Source organism: Mustelus asterias, chromosome 14 (assembly GCF_964213995.1).
Source record: "Mustelus asterias chromosome 14, sMusAst1.hap1.1, whole genome shotgun sequence".
Taxonomy (NCBI): Eukaryota; Metazoa; Chordata; class Chondrichthyes; order Carcharhiniformes; family Triakidae; genus Mustelus; species Mustelus asterias.
Genome location: NC_135814.1, coordinates 5749756 through 5766305, shown reverse-complemented (window position 1 = coordinate 5766305; position 16550 = coordinate 5749756). Strand labels below are relative to the sequence as shown.

Genomic DNA, 16550 nt, shown 5'->3' with positions numbered 1-16550 from the left:
AGAGCTGGGCTAAGTGACTTGCTGTAACAATTCTGTGATTCTGAGGTCAGGGGAAACAGCTCAACTTTTAAAACTAATCATTCACTGAATGCAGCATTGCTGATGGAATGACTTTAATGAGGGACGTGAAGTTTGCCTCTTGGAGTATGAACTTGCTGATTGAGGTCACAATAACCTGCCCAATCAGGGAGCCTTATCTATATTAAAAATGGGAGTGACAGGTATGCAGGCAGTCCGGATTCTAACTTGCCGGTATGTGGACTGGGAACAGCAAGGTAAGTTTCAAGACATAGATCTGGGAAAACGTCGTTAGGCCGGTGTCGTCTTCCTTGCTGCTGTCAAGACGTTTGAATGGGCCTACCTCTTACTAAGTTGAAATTTCTCTACACCCTAGCTATGACTAAGACTACATTTTACACACTATGCACATTATGTTTTAAATAGCGTGCAAGAAACACACAAGCTACAACAATAGTAGCCAGGAAAGACAATTGGAGGCTGGTGCAAAGATTTAGGTAAAGAATTATGCAACTGATCCCACACGGTTATCCTCCAGAATATGCATTAGTGAGGCAATTCTGATAGAACATCTGGACCCAACGTGAGCCTTGAGATCACAGTTCGTCCTGGAGCCAACTCTGCCCAGTGGGCTGAGAAAAGTCCTCCCAGACTGGCCAGCCCCGCCTCTCCATTGCCCATAGTTAGGACCTAGGAGTATGAAATGGACACTGCAGATGATGCAGCAGCTACTCCTCTGCCACCCGAGGAAGGGGGCAAACTTGAACACCAGCATTTGCGTCATAAGAGACAGGTGCCTGTTTGATACACTCCTCCCACGTCGGATGTTGGACAATCTGAACCCAGCATTAAAACATCGCAAGAGACCCATGAGGTGGATAAACTGCTGAGATTCCTCAGAGCTAGGAGGGAGGAGTGTAATGACTTCAACAAGGTTGGCTTCTTGGAGTATGAACTCCCCTATTGAGATCATATCAGGGAGCCTCCTCTACATATAAAAATGGGAGTATCAGGTCTTCTGGCCCTCTGGATTCTGACTGTGTACCAGAATCACTACGACTGGAATAGAGTTTGTAAATAAAGGGAATCTGGTGAAGGGACACTGGCCTCTGAAGAGTTATTTCAGCTGGCATTTATTGCCCATCCTTAATCTTGAGATGGTGGTGGTGAGCTGCCTCCTTGAACTACTACCACCCACGTGGTGTAGGTTCACCCACACTGCTGTCAGGGGGTAGAGTTTCAGGATTTCAATCCTGTGACAGGAACAGTGATATATTTCCAAATCAGGATGATCTTGTTCACTTTGGAAGCAAAAACATGAACAAGATTCTACCTGAATGGCTGTAAATTGGGAGAGTGGAGTGTGCAGCAGGGCCTGGGTGTCCTTGTGCATCCAGTTGCTGAAGGCAAGCATGCAGGTGCAGCAGGTGGTAAAGAAGACATAATATGTTGGCCTTCATTGCAAGAGGTTTTGAGTACAGGAGCAGGGATGTGTTGTTGCAATTATACAAGGCCTTGGTGAGCCCACGCCTTGAATATTGTGTGCAGTTTTGGTCTTCTTTTCGAGGAAGGATGTTCTAGCTCTCGAGGGAGTGCAGGGAAGGTTTACCAGGCTGATTCCGGAGATGGTGGGACTGATGTATGAGGAGAGATTGACTAGGTTAGGATTGTTTTTGCTGGAGTTAAGGCGAATGAGGGGGGGAATCTCATAGAGACTTATAAAATTCTAAGAGGACTAGACAGGGTAGATGCAGGATGTTCCCAATGGTGGGGTCACAGTCTGAGAAATCGGGGTAGACCATTTAGGACTGAGATGAGACATTTCTTCGCCCAGAGTGGTGACGCCACAGGAAGTAGTTGATACCAAAACATTGAATGCATTCAAGAGGTGGCTGGATACAGCACTTGGGGCGAATGGGATCAAAGGTTATGGGGAGAAAGCAGGATTAGACTATTGAGTTGGATGATCAGCTATGATCATGATGAATGGTGGAGAGGGCTCGAAGGACCAAATGGCCTCCTCTTACTCCTATCTTCTATGTTTCTATGTGTGACTGGGAGTGAAACTTGCAGGTGATGGTGTTTTTATGCATCTGCTGCCCTTGACCTTCTAGGTGTTGGTAGCGGGTGCTGTCGAAGGAGCCTTGGTGAGTTCCTGCTGTGCATCTTGTAGATAGTACACACTGTTACCACTGTGTGTTGGTGGTGGAGGAAATGCCAATTAAGCAGCTGCAACCTGAAGTGTGAACTGTTTCTCTCTTCCCTGATGCTACCAGACCTGCTGAGTTTTTATTTTAGAGCTCCAGTATCCATGTTACATTTAATGCCATGGTCAACCACATGCCTCAGCCCTCAGGCGCATGCGTGGTCAGCCGTCTGACTCAGCGCTCAGGCGCATGCGTAGTGAATACAATGCTCATGCGTAGTCAATGCGACTGTTGGTCAGACAGGCACGCGCGCTTGAATGATAACGCATGCGCAGGCTGGGATGGTGAAGGGTTTGGGGGGAAAGTTGTTCCAGAAGATTCCTCGATTGGGGCGTCGAGGTGAAAGATGGTATGGATGCAATTGTGAAATAAGGCAGCGGCTGTCTCCGCGCACACAGAGGATTAACTTTAAATGTAACTTACTTTCCCTGCGGATAGACGAGGCTGCTCATGACTGACCCCAACCCCAAATTCTGACCCCTCCCCAAATACTGACCCCATCCCAAACACTGACCCCTCCCCAAACACTGACCCCTCCCCAAACACTGACCCCTCCCCAAACACTGACCCCTCCCCAAATACTGACCCCTCCCCAAACACTGACCCCTCCCCAAACACTGACCCCTCCCCAAATACTGACCCCTCCCTAAATACTGACCCCTCCCCAAATACTGACCCCTCCCCAAACACTGACCCCTCCCCAAATACTGACCCCTCCCCAAACACTGACCCCTCCCCAAATACTGACCCCTCCCCAAACACTGACCCCTCCCCAAACACTGACCCCTCCCCAAATACTGACCCCTCCCCAAACACTGACCCCTCCCCAAATACTGACCCCTCCCTAAATACTGACCCCTCCCCAAATACTGACCCCTCCCCAAACACTGACCCCTCCCCAAATACTGACCCCTCCCCAAACACTGACCCCTCCCCAAATACTGACCCCTCCCCAAACACTGACCCCTCCCCAAACACTGACCCCTCCCCAAATACTGACCCCTCCCCAAATACTGACCCCTCCCCAAATATGCCCCTCCCCAAATACTGACCCCTTTCCCCCTCCTCAAATACTGACTCCTTTCCCCCTCCCCAAATACTGACCTCTCCCCAAATACTGACCTCTCCCCAAACACTGACTGCTCCCCAAACACTGCCCCCTCCCCAAATATTGACCCCTCCCCAAACACTGACCCCCTCCCCTCCCTAAATACTGACCCCTCCCCAAACAATGACCCTCCCCAAATACTGATCCCGCCCCAGATACTGACCCCTCCCCAAACACTGACCCTCCCCAACTACTGACCTCTCCCCAAACACTGACCCTTCCCCCTCCCTAAATACTGACCCCTCCCCAAATACTGACCCCATCCCCAACACTGACCCCTCCCCCTCCCTAAATACAGACTCCTCCCCAAATACTGACCCCTGCCCAAACATGCCCCTCCCCAAATACTGACCTCTCCCCAAACACTGACCCCTCCCCAAATACTGACCCCTCCCCAAACATTGACCCCTCAACAAATAACCCCACTCCAAATATTGACCCCTCCCCAAATACTGAACCCTCCTCAAATGCTGACCCCTCCCCAAATACTGACCCCTCCCCAAACACTGGCCCCTCCCCAAACACTGACCCCTCCCCAAACACTGACTTCTCCCCAAATACTGACCCCTCCCAAAACACTGACCTGCCCAAATACTGACCCTACTCCCCAAATACTGACCCCTCCTCAAATACTGACCCCTCCCCAAATACTGACCCCTCCCCAAACATTGACCCCTCCCCCACTCCAAATACTGACCCCCCCCCTCAAATACTGAACCCCTCCCTCCCCAAATACTGACCCCACCCCAAATACTGACCCCACCCCAAATACTGACCCCCTCCCCAAATATTGACCCCTGCCTGTCCCCAAATACTGACCCCCTCCCCAAATACTGACCCTCCTCCCCAAAAGTTGAGCAACAATATAAGGTCACCGCAGATGAAGAAGTGAAGTTGGTAGAATTGAAACACAGCGAGAGCTGGTTGGTGAATGTCAGTCAGTGCAGAATGCTGAGGGAGGTCAAGGCAAAGACCCTCACACACAATCCTTTAGCTGTACTTGTATCAGGTGACTGGAGGAATGCCAGTGCATACCTCATTAAGAAGAGGCAATAAGGGGAATATAGAACTTAACAGCAGTGTTGGCCCGTCTTCCTGAAGTCATAATACAGATTCGGACTTAAAACATTAGAAAAAAAACATGAACTAGTTAAGTAGAACCAGTACAGATCGATCTTAGGCAGGTCAAGCTTGACATGTTTAAGTGAGAAAATAATGGAGTGCACTGAGAGTGCAAATTCTGTGGATGCTGCATATCTGCATTCACAGAAAGTGTTTGACAGGATTCTGCATCGGATTTTGTTTGGTGAGCTTAAGGCATGTTGAATTAAAGGGAACATGGAATAAATGCTCTGATGGGACGCTGACTAAAGGATGAAAATGGAATATAAGTATTTTATTGGCTTTTCCTTTTGGACTGTAGGGATTTAAAGCGTAGTTCCCCTTAGGACCAGTGGGAGAACTGTTGGTCTTCCCTTTATATATAATTGTTAAGACCCAGGCCAGAATCTCAAAGGTGTTTTGTGAAGTTAGCCTAGAGCCTAAGTTTTACATTTGATTTTGGCATGGGTGCGTATAAGGTGTTTCACTGCAAGTATGATTCAAGTGACCCACTAGGAAGCTTTTATCAAACAAAGTTTATTTAAGAACACAGTTAGAATATAACAAAAAGTTAGCAAAACTTTTACCAATTACAAGACTTAAACATGACATGGCACAATTCTTAACAGTTCGCTATATCTGTTGTTCCAATTTACATTTGTAAATTTACATTTGTATTTAACCTGGTGTTGTTAGACTCCTTACTGTGTTCCAATTTAAAACAATGGCCCATAGACATTGGCAATGATTTCAAGAGAATTTAGATTTATTTAGTTTGGCAGGACAGATATCTTTTGAAATTAAATGCCCGGATTTACAACGTAGGTGTTTTAGAGAATAAAATAAGTGAAAATGTGCACTCAATGGTGAAACTTTACGAGGGATAGAAAAGTAGTGAGATTCAGGGGTTCAGAAACATGGATTTTTAAAAGTGGAAGGAGATGTTGGTAAAGGTGGTGATGTCAGGGATTAGATGGAGAGACGAAGGTGTGGCAGGTGTAATGCCACATGGGAAGGTGCAGTGTGAGAGCAAGATGTCATCATCTGTGAGCTCTGTTCTAGTAATGGACAGGGAGAAGTTGCAGGGGTGCGCAGTAAAGCTGCCAATGGTGTGCCTGCAAGTGAATAGGGAAATTCTCATAGTGATGGCAGGAGAGTATAAGACAGAGAAGCAGCAGTGAGCTTGTTAGAGATCATAGAATCCTACAGTGCAGAAGGAGGCCATTCGGCCCATCGGGTGTGCACCAACCACAATCCCACCCAGGCCCAACCCCCATAACCCCATGTATTTACCCTGGCTAATCCCCCTGACACTAAGGGACAATTTAGCATGGCCAATCCACCTAACCCGCACACCTTTGGACTGTGGAGGGGGGGGGGGGGGGGGGAACGGAGCACCGGAGGAAACCTACGCAGACACGGGGAGAACTTGCAGACTCCACACAGACAGTGACCCAAGCCGGGAATTGAACCTGGGTCCCTGGCGCTGTGAGGCAGCAGTGCTAACCACTGTGCCACTGTGCAGCCCCATGATGGGGGGGTGGGGGGGCGTTGGGGGAGGTTTATGACTATTTACAACTCTATACAAAGTGCTACAATCTCAGCTCTAAGATCAATCTGGTTGCGCTCTGGCCCGAGATCCCCGCACTTGTTCCAATCAGGTCACATGACCCTTCCGATGCATGCCCTTAAAGGGGCCGGCTATTACAGCAGCAGAGATCAGCAGAGATGTGTCATGTCGTAAACAGAACCATCCCCCCCTCACTCCTAACTCCAGAAATTGTTGCACTTGGTATAATATTCTGTTCCATAATATTAAAAACAATATGGGCGGCACGGAGCACAGTGGTTAGCACTGCTGCTTCACAGCTCCAGGGACCTGGGTTCGATTCCTGGCTTGGGTCACCGTCTGTGTGGAGTTTGCACATTCTCCTCGTGTCTGCGTGGGTTTCCTCCGGGTGCTCCGGTTTCCTCCCACAGTCCAAAGATGTGCGGGTTAGGTTGATTGGCCATGCTAAAATTGCCCCTTAGTGTCCTGGGATGCGTAGATTAGAGGGATTAGCGGGCAAAATATGTAGGGATATGGGGGTAGGGCCTGGGTGGGATTGTGGTCGGTGCAGACTCGATGGGCCGAATGGCCTCTTTCTGTGCTGTAGGGTTTCTATGAATATGGTGCATCTGTAATCTCACCTATCACTAAAGCACTCCAAACTCATCAGTTCAACATAAGCTGACCTTTGTCTTAAGTGTCTGATGTGGATTTAGTGGCACTGGTCTGTTATCTGTGCTGAGTCACCAATGGTATATTGCATCAAGGTACTAACCGCTTGTTTGTGTTGAGTGTTTCTGGTTTACTGGGTAACGAGACCAATCGCTAGTTTGTTCACTCTTTTATCACTACCCTGTTAGTGTACACAAGACCCCTAAAAAAATGTGTTTTTAATTAACGTTTTCCAAAGGATAGCATTTTGAATTTCAAAGTATGCTTGTTCAACAACTAATCATTATTATAAGATCATAAGAAAAAGGGGCAGGAGTACGCTATTTGGGAAGGCAGTGACGCAGTGGTATTGTCACTGGACTAGTCATTTGTGGGTGAGTTTTTAGTGACTTGGGTCCTGCTCTTTGACACTCTCCCTCTAAACCCCTTCACTTCCACTGCTTTAAAGATCTCCCATAAGTCTTCACTTTGATAAAGGCCTTGGCCCATCTGAATCCCCTCCCCCCCCGGCTTGTGATTCACCTTCCTTATTCCTGGTTGTGGAATGGGATATTGGGGCATTGTGGTAATGTCACTGGACTCGTCATCCAGAGGTCCAGCCCTTGAAATCCCGGGGGACATGTGTTTAAATTTCATCACAGTAGCAAGTGGAATTTGAATTCAATTAAAACAACTGGAATATAAAGCTCATATCAGTAATAATGAATTGGAGTGCGCACTTGTGCCAGTTTCCAGCAGCCAGCTCAGTAAATAAAGCATCTGTACCATTCAGATAAGTACCTACTGAATTGAGAACATTACTCTAACACCAGTCATTTTAGCTCTGAGACGGAAGAATCAAGAGATTATAGCCAGAAAACAGGTTGTTCTGCTCCAGTGTTACTCTGCATCCCCATATGAGCCACTCAGTCTAGTTCCATCCTGCAAACCCTTCAATATTTCTCTTTTACAAACATATGCCTAACTTCCTGAAATAATTTGTGAATTGTGCTTCAGAGAAGGAGAGACGGTGATGTAGTGATAGGCTGGAACTCTACCACCTCGCTCGCCACGGAATCGGAGCGGATGACGGTCCGACAACAGAAATCCCTGTTGAGCTCGGGCGGGAATATCGGGTATTGCCCGAGCGAGGCCGTAAAATCCCGCCCATAATGTCACTCAATGAGTAGTCCAAAGGCCCAGGCTAATCTGTGGGAACATGAGTTCAAATCCCAGTCCCACTGCAGCTAGTGGAACTTAACTTCAATTAATAAATCTGAAATTATAGCTAATCTCAGTAATGGTGACCATGAAGCTATCATTGATTGCTTAAAAAACTTATCTGGTTCATTAATGTCCTTTAGGGAAGGAAATCTGCCATCCTTATCTGGTCTGGCCTACATGTGACTCCAGACCCACAGCAATGTGGTTGATTCTTAACTACCCTCTGAAACGGCCTAGTAAGCCACTCAGTTCAAGGGCAATTAGAGATGGGCAACAAATGGTCAACAAACTGCTCTTCCCAGTGATGCCCACATCTCCTGAAAGAATTTTAAAGTAAAGTACCAGGGTACTTTTCTTACTTTAAAGGCTCAATATGTTTTTGGAATACAAATTTCATTGAATTAGATGGTATTTTTGTGACTTGTGTTACTGTCAGAACCTGACCTGTTTAAAATTAATCTTTGTGCTTTCTGTCCCAAAGCATGAATGTATTTCCATCCATATTGGCCAAGCTGGTGTGCAGATAGGCAATGCCTGCTGGGAGCTGTACTGTTTGGAACACGGTATCCAGCCTGATGGTATTATGCCCAGGGACTGGACTTATGGAGCTGCAGATAACTCCTACAACACCTTCTTTAGTGAGTCTGGTGCTGGAAAACTTGTCCCACGAGCTATGTTCATTGACTTAGAGCCAACTGTGATTGGTAAGACAATAGAAACTCGTCTTTAATCATCTTTTTAATTTTATACAACAATCTTGTGACATCTGCCATCACTGTTGAGGATTCTTAGGGCTATAGCTACCCTGTACCTCTGTATCTCCACCTCTGAGGGAATGTTCTTGGTGTTGGAACAGGGATGGTGATAGAGGAGAGGATTCTGGGGCATTGACTAAAAGACATAGCTCCCTGAGTTAGATGATACAGGCTTTTGATTGTATTGTTCAACTAACTTGATTATCTTGCTGTGGTGGGAAGGAATTGCATGGTCAAATAGGCCTGCTTTGCCCCATTTGGTGTATGGATAATTGCTGATAGGCTTGTTCAGTATCTCTGTCTTTGCTATTTTTTCATCGTGAATCTTTTAAATTTAATAGCTTGATATCCCAGAGTCAACTGCAAAGATGCGCAGGTTAGGTGGATTGTCCATGCTAAATTGCCCCTCAGTGTCCCAAGATGTGTAGGTTAGGGAGATTAGCGGGGTAAATACTTGGGGTTACGGGGAACAGGTCTGGGTGGGTTCGCTCCTTAGTGTCAGGGGGATGACAAGGATAGGGCCTGGGTGGGATTGTTGCCGGTGCAGACTCGATGGGCCAAATGGCCTCCTTCTGTACTGTAGTAATTCTAAGATTCTATGATTCTAAGGAACAGGAATAGTCCAATCAGCCCTTGAGTTTGCTCAACCATTTAACAAGATTGTGACTGATCTGATAGTAACCTCAAATCTGCATTCCAGATAACTTATCACCCCCTTGCTCACCAAGAATCTATCCATCTCTGGCATAAAACTATTCAAAGATGCTGCTTGCACAGCCTTTTCAGGAAGAGAGTTCCAAAGACTCGTAACCCTCTGATTGAAAAGTTTTCACCTCATGTCTGTCTTATTTTTAAACAGTGACTCCTAGTGCTAGATTCTTCCACAAGAGGAAACAACCTCTCCATATCCATCCTGTCAAGACCCCTCAGGATCTTATATGTTTCAATCAAGTTGCCTCTTACTCTTCTAAACAGCAGGGGATGCAAGCCAAACCTTCCCTCATAAGGCAACCCAACCATTCCAGCTATTAGTCTGGTAAACCTTCTTTGTACTGCTTCCAACATATTTACACCTTTCCTTAAATAAGGTGACAAAACACTGGACACAATACTCCAAATGTGGTCTCTTTACGACGGAAGCATAATCTCCATACTTTTGTATTCAATTCCCCTCGTACTAAATGAGAAGTGATCTTTTTGAAACGTACAGGATTTTAGGGGGCTTGACAGGGTAGTTGCTGAGGGTATGTTGTGGAATTTTGAACTAGGGGTGCAGTTTAAAGATTAGGGGTCTCCCATTTAACCTGGAGATGTGGAGGAATTTCTTCTCTCAAATGGTAGTTAGTCTTTGGATTTCTCACCCCCAGAGAGCAATGACGATTAGGTCACTGAATATATTCAAACTGATTTAGAGAGATTTTTGATTGACAGGGGAGTCCAGGGTTATGGGGGACAGACAGGAAAGTGCTATACAGGCCATGATTTTTCATAGAAACACTACAGTGCAGAAGGAGGCCATTTGGCCCATCGAGTCTACACCGACCACAGTACCACCCAGGCCCTATCCCCGTAACTTCACATATTTACACTGCTAATCCCCCTCACACTAAGGGGCAATTTAGCATGGCCAATCAACCTAACCCGCACATCTTTGGATGACGGATCAGGTTTGATGGCCAAAAAAGCCCACTGCTATTTCTTATGTCCCTGGGATCAAAAGATGGCCTTTACTATAAGAAGTCTGTTCAGGATTCTGTACATGCAGTACATGTACAGAAAACTGTAAAATGAACAAAATATAGTGGTTCTGGAGAAGGTCATTTTCTTACATTACACAAATTAGGCTTGAATTCCCTCAAGTTAATTTGTCCCTGCCAGTGATCTAAACTTTCTGGCCCAGGAGTTTAGAGCTCAGGTCAAATGGGGAAGTCAGAGTCCGCTACAAAATGGCAGTGATAGCAGTACTCACAGCTTTAGGGCTTCTATTACCTTCATTCGAGCTTAGTGTTTGGATGGACATGTACAGAAGATAAGCCGGCTCCTGAAGACGTATGACTCTGCTTTCTAGATGAGATCCGTACTGGGACCTATCGCCAGCTGTTCCATCCGGAGCAACTCATCACCGGGAAGGAAGATGCTGCCAACAACTACGCCCGTGGGCACTACACCATCGGCAGAGAGATCGTTGATTTGGCTCTGGACAGAATACGCAAACTGGTAAGAGATTTTTTTAATGGAATTCGGAGGCCCAAACTTTCCAGTTCCACCTCACTAGATAAATGAAATAAACTTGGAGCATTCCTCCTCCTCCCGAGGTGAACTCTCTGTCAGACCTGAGAAGAGAGAGCACAGGTGAAGAAATATTCCCCCCAGGAGGAGAACCATCTTTTCAGCATCTACCCTGTCGTCATCCTCAGAATCTTAGATGTTTCAATAAGATCACATTTCATTCTTCTAAATTCCACTGAACTTAGATCCAACCTGTTCAATTGGGCCAGTGGGCTGACGAATTGCAGATGGAGTTTAATTTAGATAAATGCAAGGTGATGCATTTTGGTAGATTGAACCAGGGCAGGACTTACTCAGTTAATGGTAGGGCATTGGGGAGAGTTAACTGAACAAAGAGATCTAGGGGTACAGGTTCATAGCTCCTTGAAAGTGGAGTCACGGGTGGACAGAGTGGTGAAGAAGGCATTCAGCATGCTTGGTTTCATTGGTCAGAACATTGAATACAGGAGTTGGGACGTCTTGTTGAAGTTATACAAGACATTGGTAAGGCCACACTTGGAATACTGTGTACAGTTCTGGTCACCCAATTATAGAAAGGATATTATTAAACTAGAAAGAGTGCAGAAGAGATTTACTAGGATGCTAACGGGACTTGATGGTTTGAGTTATAAGGAGAGGCTGGATAGACTGGGACTTGTTTCTCTGTAGCATAGAAGGCTGAGTGGTGATCTTATAGAGGTCTATAACATAATGAGGGACATAGATCAGCTAGATAGTCAATATCTTTTCCCAAAGGTAGGGGAATCTAAAACTAGAGAACATAGGTTTAAGGTGAGAGGGGGGAGATACAAAAGTGTCCAGAGGGGCAATTGTTTCACACAGAGGGTGATGATTGCCTGGAACAAGCTGCCAGAGGCAGTAGTAGACGCGGGTACAATTTTGTCTTTTAAAAAGCGTTTAGACAGTTACATGGGTACGATGTGTATAGAGGGATATGGGCCAAATGCGGGCATTTGGGACTAGCTTAGGGGTTTAAAAATAAAGGGCGGCATGGACAAGTTGGGCCGAAGGGCCTGTTTCCATGCTGTAAACCTCTATGACTCTATGGCCAACCTTTATTCATCCTTTTTGCAGTGTAGTCACAACTCTAAGCCTGAGCTCCCCAGAGTTAGTTTTCTTTGTTCGGTTGGGACTTCAGTGAAAATGTAGGAAACTGATTTTGATCCGTGGCACTAGACTGGTTATTATTAACATTCACATTAAAACATATGAACTCATACTCACTGATTGTATTCAGCTTGGCTAACTCCTGATGGGTATCCAGGCCAGGTAGAGCTACCAGTCTATGAGATTCATTGTCAAGTAGTTGAGGACAGCTGAGCACAAGATCTAGGTCGTAAAACAGCTGGTCTCCCTTGATGCCTGAGATGCCCTAAGGTGGAGAAAGAAAGGACATTCTTAATTTTGTCATTGAGGGAAATATTGTTTTATGGACTTCTCCCTCGACATTTACTTCCTTCTTTAAGAACATTATCTAATAGAAGAAATTAAACAAGATGCTTACGTTTACACTTCAAAATTGTCTGACATTTTGATTCTGAACATAATAGTACAGTTAGCTAATCTGGCATATATCCTGTTTTCATAGGCTGATGATTGCACAGGACTCCAGGGTTTCCTCGTGTTTCACAGCTTTGGTGGAGGCACCGGTTCTGGTTTCACTTCCCTTTTGATGCAGTGTCTCAGTATTGACTACGGCAAGAAAACCAAGTTTGAATTTACCATCTATCCAGCTCCTCAGATTTCAACAGCTGTGGTTGAACCCTACAATGCCATTCTTACCACCCACACCACTCTTGAGCATTCCGACTGTTGCTTCTTAGCAGATAATGAAGCCCTTTATGATATCTGCCGCAGAAACTTGGATGTTGAGCGTCCAACCTACACCAACCTGAACCGGCTTCTCGCCCAGGTTGTGTCCTGTATTACGTGCTCCCTTCGATTTGAAGGTGCTTTGAATGTTGATCTGATAGAATTCCAGACCAACTTGGTTCCATATCCACGCATCCACTTTCCCTTGATTGCCTATGCACCAGTGATCTCAGCTGAGAAAGCTTACCATGAGCAACTCTCAGTGGCTCAGCTCACCAGCGCCTGCTTTGAGCCAGCCAACCAAATGGTTAAATGTGACCCTCGCAACGGCAAGTACATGGCTGTAAGTATGCTCTATCGTGGTGACGTGGTGCCAAAAGATGTCAATGCTGCCATTGCCAACATTAAGACCAAGCGCTCCATTAGATTTGTTGACTGGTGTCCAACTGGTTTCAAAGTTGGCATCAACTACCAGCCGCCCACGGTGGTGCCTGGTGGAGACCTGGCCAAGGTGCTACGTGCTGTGTGTATGCTGAGTAACAGCACGGCCATCGCTGAAGCCTGGGCTCGTCTCAATCACAAGTTTGATTTGATGTACGCCAAGCGTGCCTTTGTGCATTGGTATGTGGGTGAGGGGATGGAGGAAGGGGAGTTCTCGGAGGCCCGTGACGATTTGGCAGCCTTGGAGAAGGATTATGAAGAGGTTGGTATAGACAGTGCTGAACTGGACCGTGAGGAATATTAGAATACCTAAAACGTGGTTCCAAAGATGAAATTCGCAGGGGTTAATAAAGTGATTAGTTTTCCTTGTCTGTGCTTTTCCATCATGTGGTTTTCCTCACAAGCATTTTTCTTGCACTATTTATTTAAAAATAGGTAATAGTGTAGTTGTTAAAATGGTGCTGTCTCGGACTATACCCGTGGCTTCAAGCAATGAGTATAGTTGGGTCATAACCTGGGGGCCACCAAGTTCACTCTGTACTGCACCAGTAGGTGTACCGCAGCTGACTTCAGTGACACCAGGCTGGCCAAATTGATCAAGGTGCCAATGTTGTCGCTAATAGAATCCTATAGTTCAAAAGGAGGCCATTTGGCCCATCACGTCTGCACCGATCTCAATCCCACCCACAACCTGTCACCACAACCCCTGAACTTACCCTAGCTAGTTCCCTTGACACTAAGGAGCAATTTAGCATAGCCAATCCACCTAACCGTTGGACTTTGGGAGGAAACTAGAGCACCTGGAATAAACCCATGCAGACACGGGGAGGATGTGCCAACTCCACGCAGACAGTGACCCAAGCCAGGAATCGAACCCAGGTCCCTGGCGCTGTGAGACAACAGTGCTAACCAGACAACCACACGGCAATGTGATTGTCCCCGTGCAGGCCTCACGTGGGGCAGCCCCTTAAAATGACCATGCACCAACCAACCTGCAGAAAACAAATGAAATGACTACACCTTTAAATAAATTACCTGGGAACTCCAAAAAAATGTTCAAGTGGAATGTTGCAGGGGTGCCCATTTCTGATTCTCACTCAGAAATGCACATCTGGGTCAGGGCACGGTAAGGCTTGGCTCCGATGTACCTTGCAATTGACTTGCCTGCTGTAAAGGCTTCAATGTGACTAAACATTTGGTCCCTGTGGAATGACAATGCAGACAGCAGACAGTGCCTTTGGGAGGAGGGAAGAAAATTCATAGGAGAATAAAAAACATGGATCATGCTGCTTGTAATGTTTTTATTCCAGTAATAGCACGAGGAAATAAATCACCTTCTAAGAGATTGACTTTAAAGTGTGCTATGAAGCAAAAATTACCACTGTGCCACTCAGCTTAAAATCAAGCCAGAACAATAATTGTTTCTGGATCCCTTGGGGACAGGAGTCTTCGATTATGCATTGTTCATCATCATGTAATGTCTTTTTATTATTGCAATAAAATCATGTTTATAAGAAGCAATTGATTTCACTAATAATATGTCAGTCATCCACGGAACAGTATGCATGCATCCATTCATTAAAGAAATACGTCGGAAAATGTTTTGGGCCTTTTTAACAAGAGGCTTTGGACAAAGGATTATTTCTGAAACATTAACCCCGTTTCCTTATCTCCACTTTTGCTGTATGCTTCTCGCATTTTCTGTTCTTATTTTCATCAGCTCCTGATGTCGGATGGTTCAGTAACAAAAACTTGCATTTATATAGCGCCTTTGTTATGACCAGGTGAGAAGAGACGAACTGACTCCCCTCTTTTCAACCTCCTTCATTGGTCACAACAAAGGTTTAAGTTTCTTTTTCACGAGGGCATTGCCTTCTCCGAATCAAAATGTTTTTTCACTGTTTAAGCTGTGAGCAATAAGCCAATCAAACAAGAGTGTTTTGAGTCAAAGAAAGAGCAAATTTATTAACCATTACCTGAGAAATATAATAAAAATGCAATGTCAAACATTTGGAAAACACACAGACATAGAAATAATTATTAGAAATAAGGGCATTTGAGTCCAAAAAAGGGTAAAATAATATACTATTAAGTGTCCCCCGATTTACCTTGAGATTTTAAATGTTGCGGCTGATTTAGGTCAGCTGGTTTCTTGGATGTGGTCAGATGTTGCAATTATTACAGATCTCACTTCACTGATGGTTTCTGGTATGGTTGGCTTCTTGATCCAGATGATGTGGGAGAGAGAGCAGCTTTCAGCCTATCTCCTCTGCTGAAGACTTTCTTGATACTGCCTGTGTCAATTGCAGTGGTTGGATAACCTTGCCTTGAAATAATTCACATATTGTGTATTTCCAAGCAGTTTTGGGTGTGGAGAAGCTCTACAGTGCAGGAGGAGGCCATTCAGCCCTTCAAGCCTGCACCGACAACAATCCCACCCAGGCCTTATCCCTGTAATTCCACATATTTACCCTGCTAAAGAGGCAATTTAGCATGGCCAATGCACCTAACCCGCACATCTTTGGAGTGTGGGAGGAAACCGGAACACCCGGAGAAAACCCACGCAGACACGGGGAGAACGTGCAAACCCCACACAGACAGTGACCCAAGCCGGGAATCGAACCTGGGTTCCTGGCACTGTGAGGCATCAGTGCCAACCACTATGTCATCATGCCGCCCAGAAGGAAGCCATTCAGCCCATCAGGTTTGCACCGACCACAATCCCACCCAGGCCCCATTTGTCCATAACACCATGCATTCACCCTAGCTAGTCCCCTTGACACTAAGGGGCAATTTAGCACGGCCAATCCACCTAACCCGCACATCTTTGGACTGCGGGCGGAAACCGGAACACGCGGAGGAAACCCACGCAGACGCAGAGAGAATGTGCAAACTCCATAGACAGTCACCCAAGCCGGGAATGGAATCCGTGTCCCTGGCGCTGTGAGGCAGCAGTGCTAATCACCATGCCGCCCTGTCTGTGGCAGACTTAATTTCAATATTCAGCACTTTGCATTTCTAATTTCTCTTCCTGAAACAGTTACACGTTTTGATGGGTGTCTGGATTATAGGAAATGTCACTCTCTTCACACCCCCTGAGAATGATCAGTTTGTTTCTGGAATGTGGCCTTGCATATTTAAGCAGTTTGTTCTGTCTCAGTTCAAATTGCAAAATTTCTAGTCAGTTGAAAGACAAGGAATCATATTTTCAGAATTAAAGGGGCATAGTCTCATGACACCCTGAACATAATAAAACTACAGTGCTTTACCAAAGGTTTATCAAATAAAATTTGACGCAAAGCCTCAGGAGGAGATGTTAGGACAGGTGAACAAAAAGCATGAGCAAAGGGCTAGGTTTTAAGGAGTGTCTTTTAGAAGATTTAGGGAAGGAGTTT

At 45.8% G+C, this 16550-nt stretch overlaps 1 protein-coding gene across 1 annotated transcript; it reads left to right on the top strand.

The window, feature by feature from the left end:
• The first annotated feature begins 8426 nt into the window (after nucleotides 1-8426).
• LOC144503993 (tubulin alpha-1B chain-like) lies at nucleotides 8427-13459 on the top strand. Its single transcript, XM_078229141.1, has 3 exons — nucleotides 8427-8562; nucleotides 10682-10830; nucleotides 12491-13459. The coding sequence occupies exons 1-3, from the start codon at nucleotides 8442-8444 to the stop codon at nucleotides 13457-13459; spliced, it is 1239 nt and encodes a 412-aa protein (XP_078085267.1). The 5' UTR covers nucleotides 8427-8441.
• Nucleotides 13460-16550: the final 3091 nt, after the last annotated feature.

Bases quoted from the DNA above. Each gene is read 5' to 3' on its own strand.
- LOC144503993 (XM_078229141.1), top strand. From the start codon at position 8,442: ATGCCCAGGGACTGGACTTATGGAGCTGCAGATAACTCCTACAACACC. The intron at 8,563-10,681 runs GTAAGACAATAG...TCTGCTTTCTAG, and splicing joins CTTAGAGCCAACTGTGATTG to ATGAGATCCGTACTGGGACC. The intron at 10,831-12,490 runs GTAAGAGATTTT...CTGTTTTCATAG, and splicing joins TGGACAGAATACGCAAACTG to GCTGATGATTGCACAGGACT.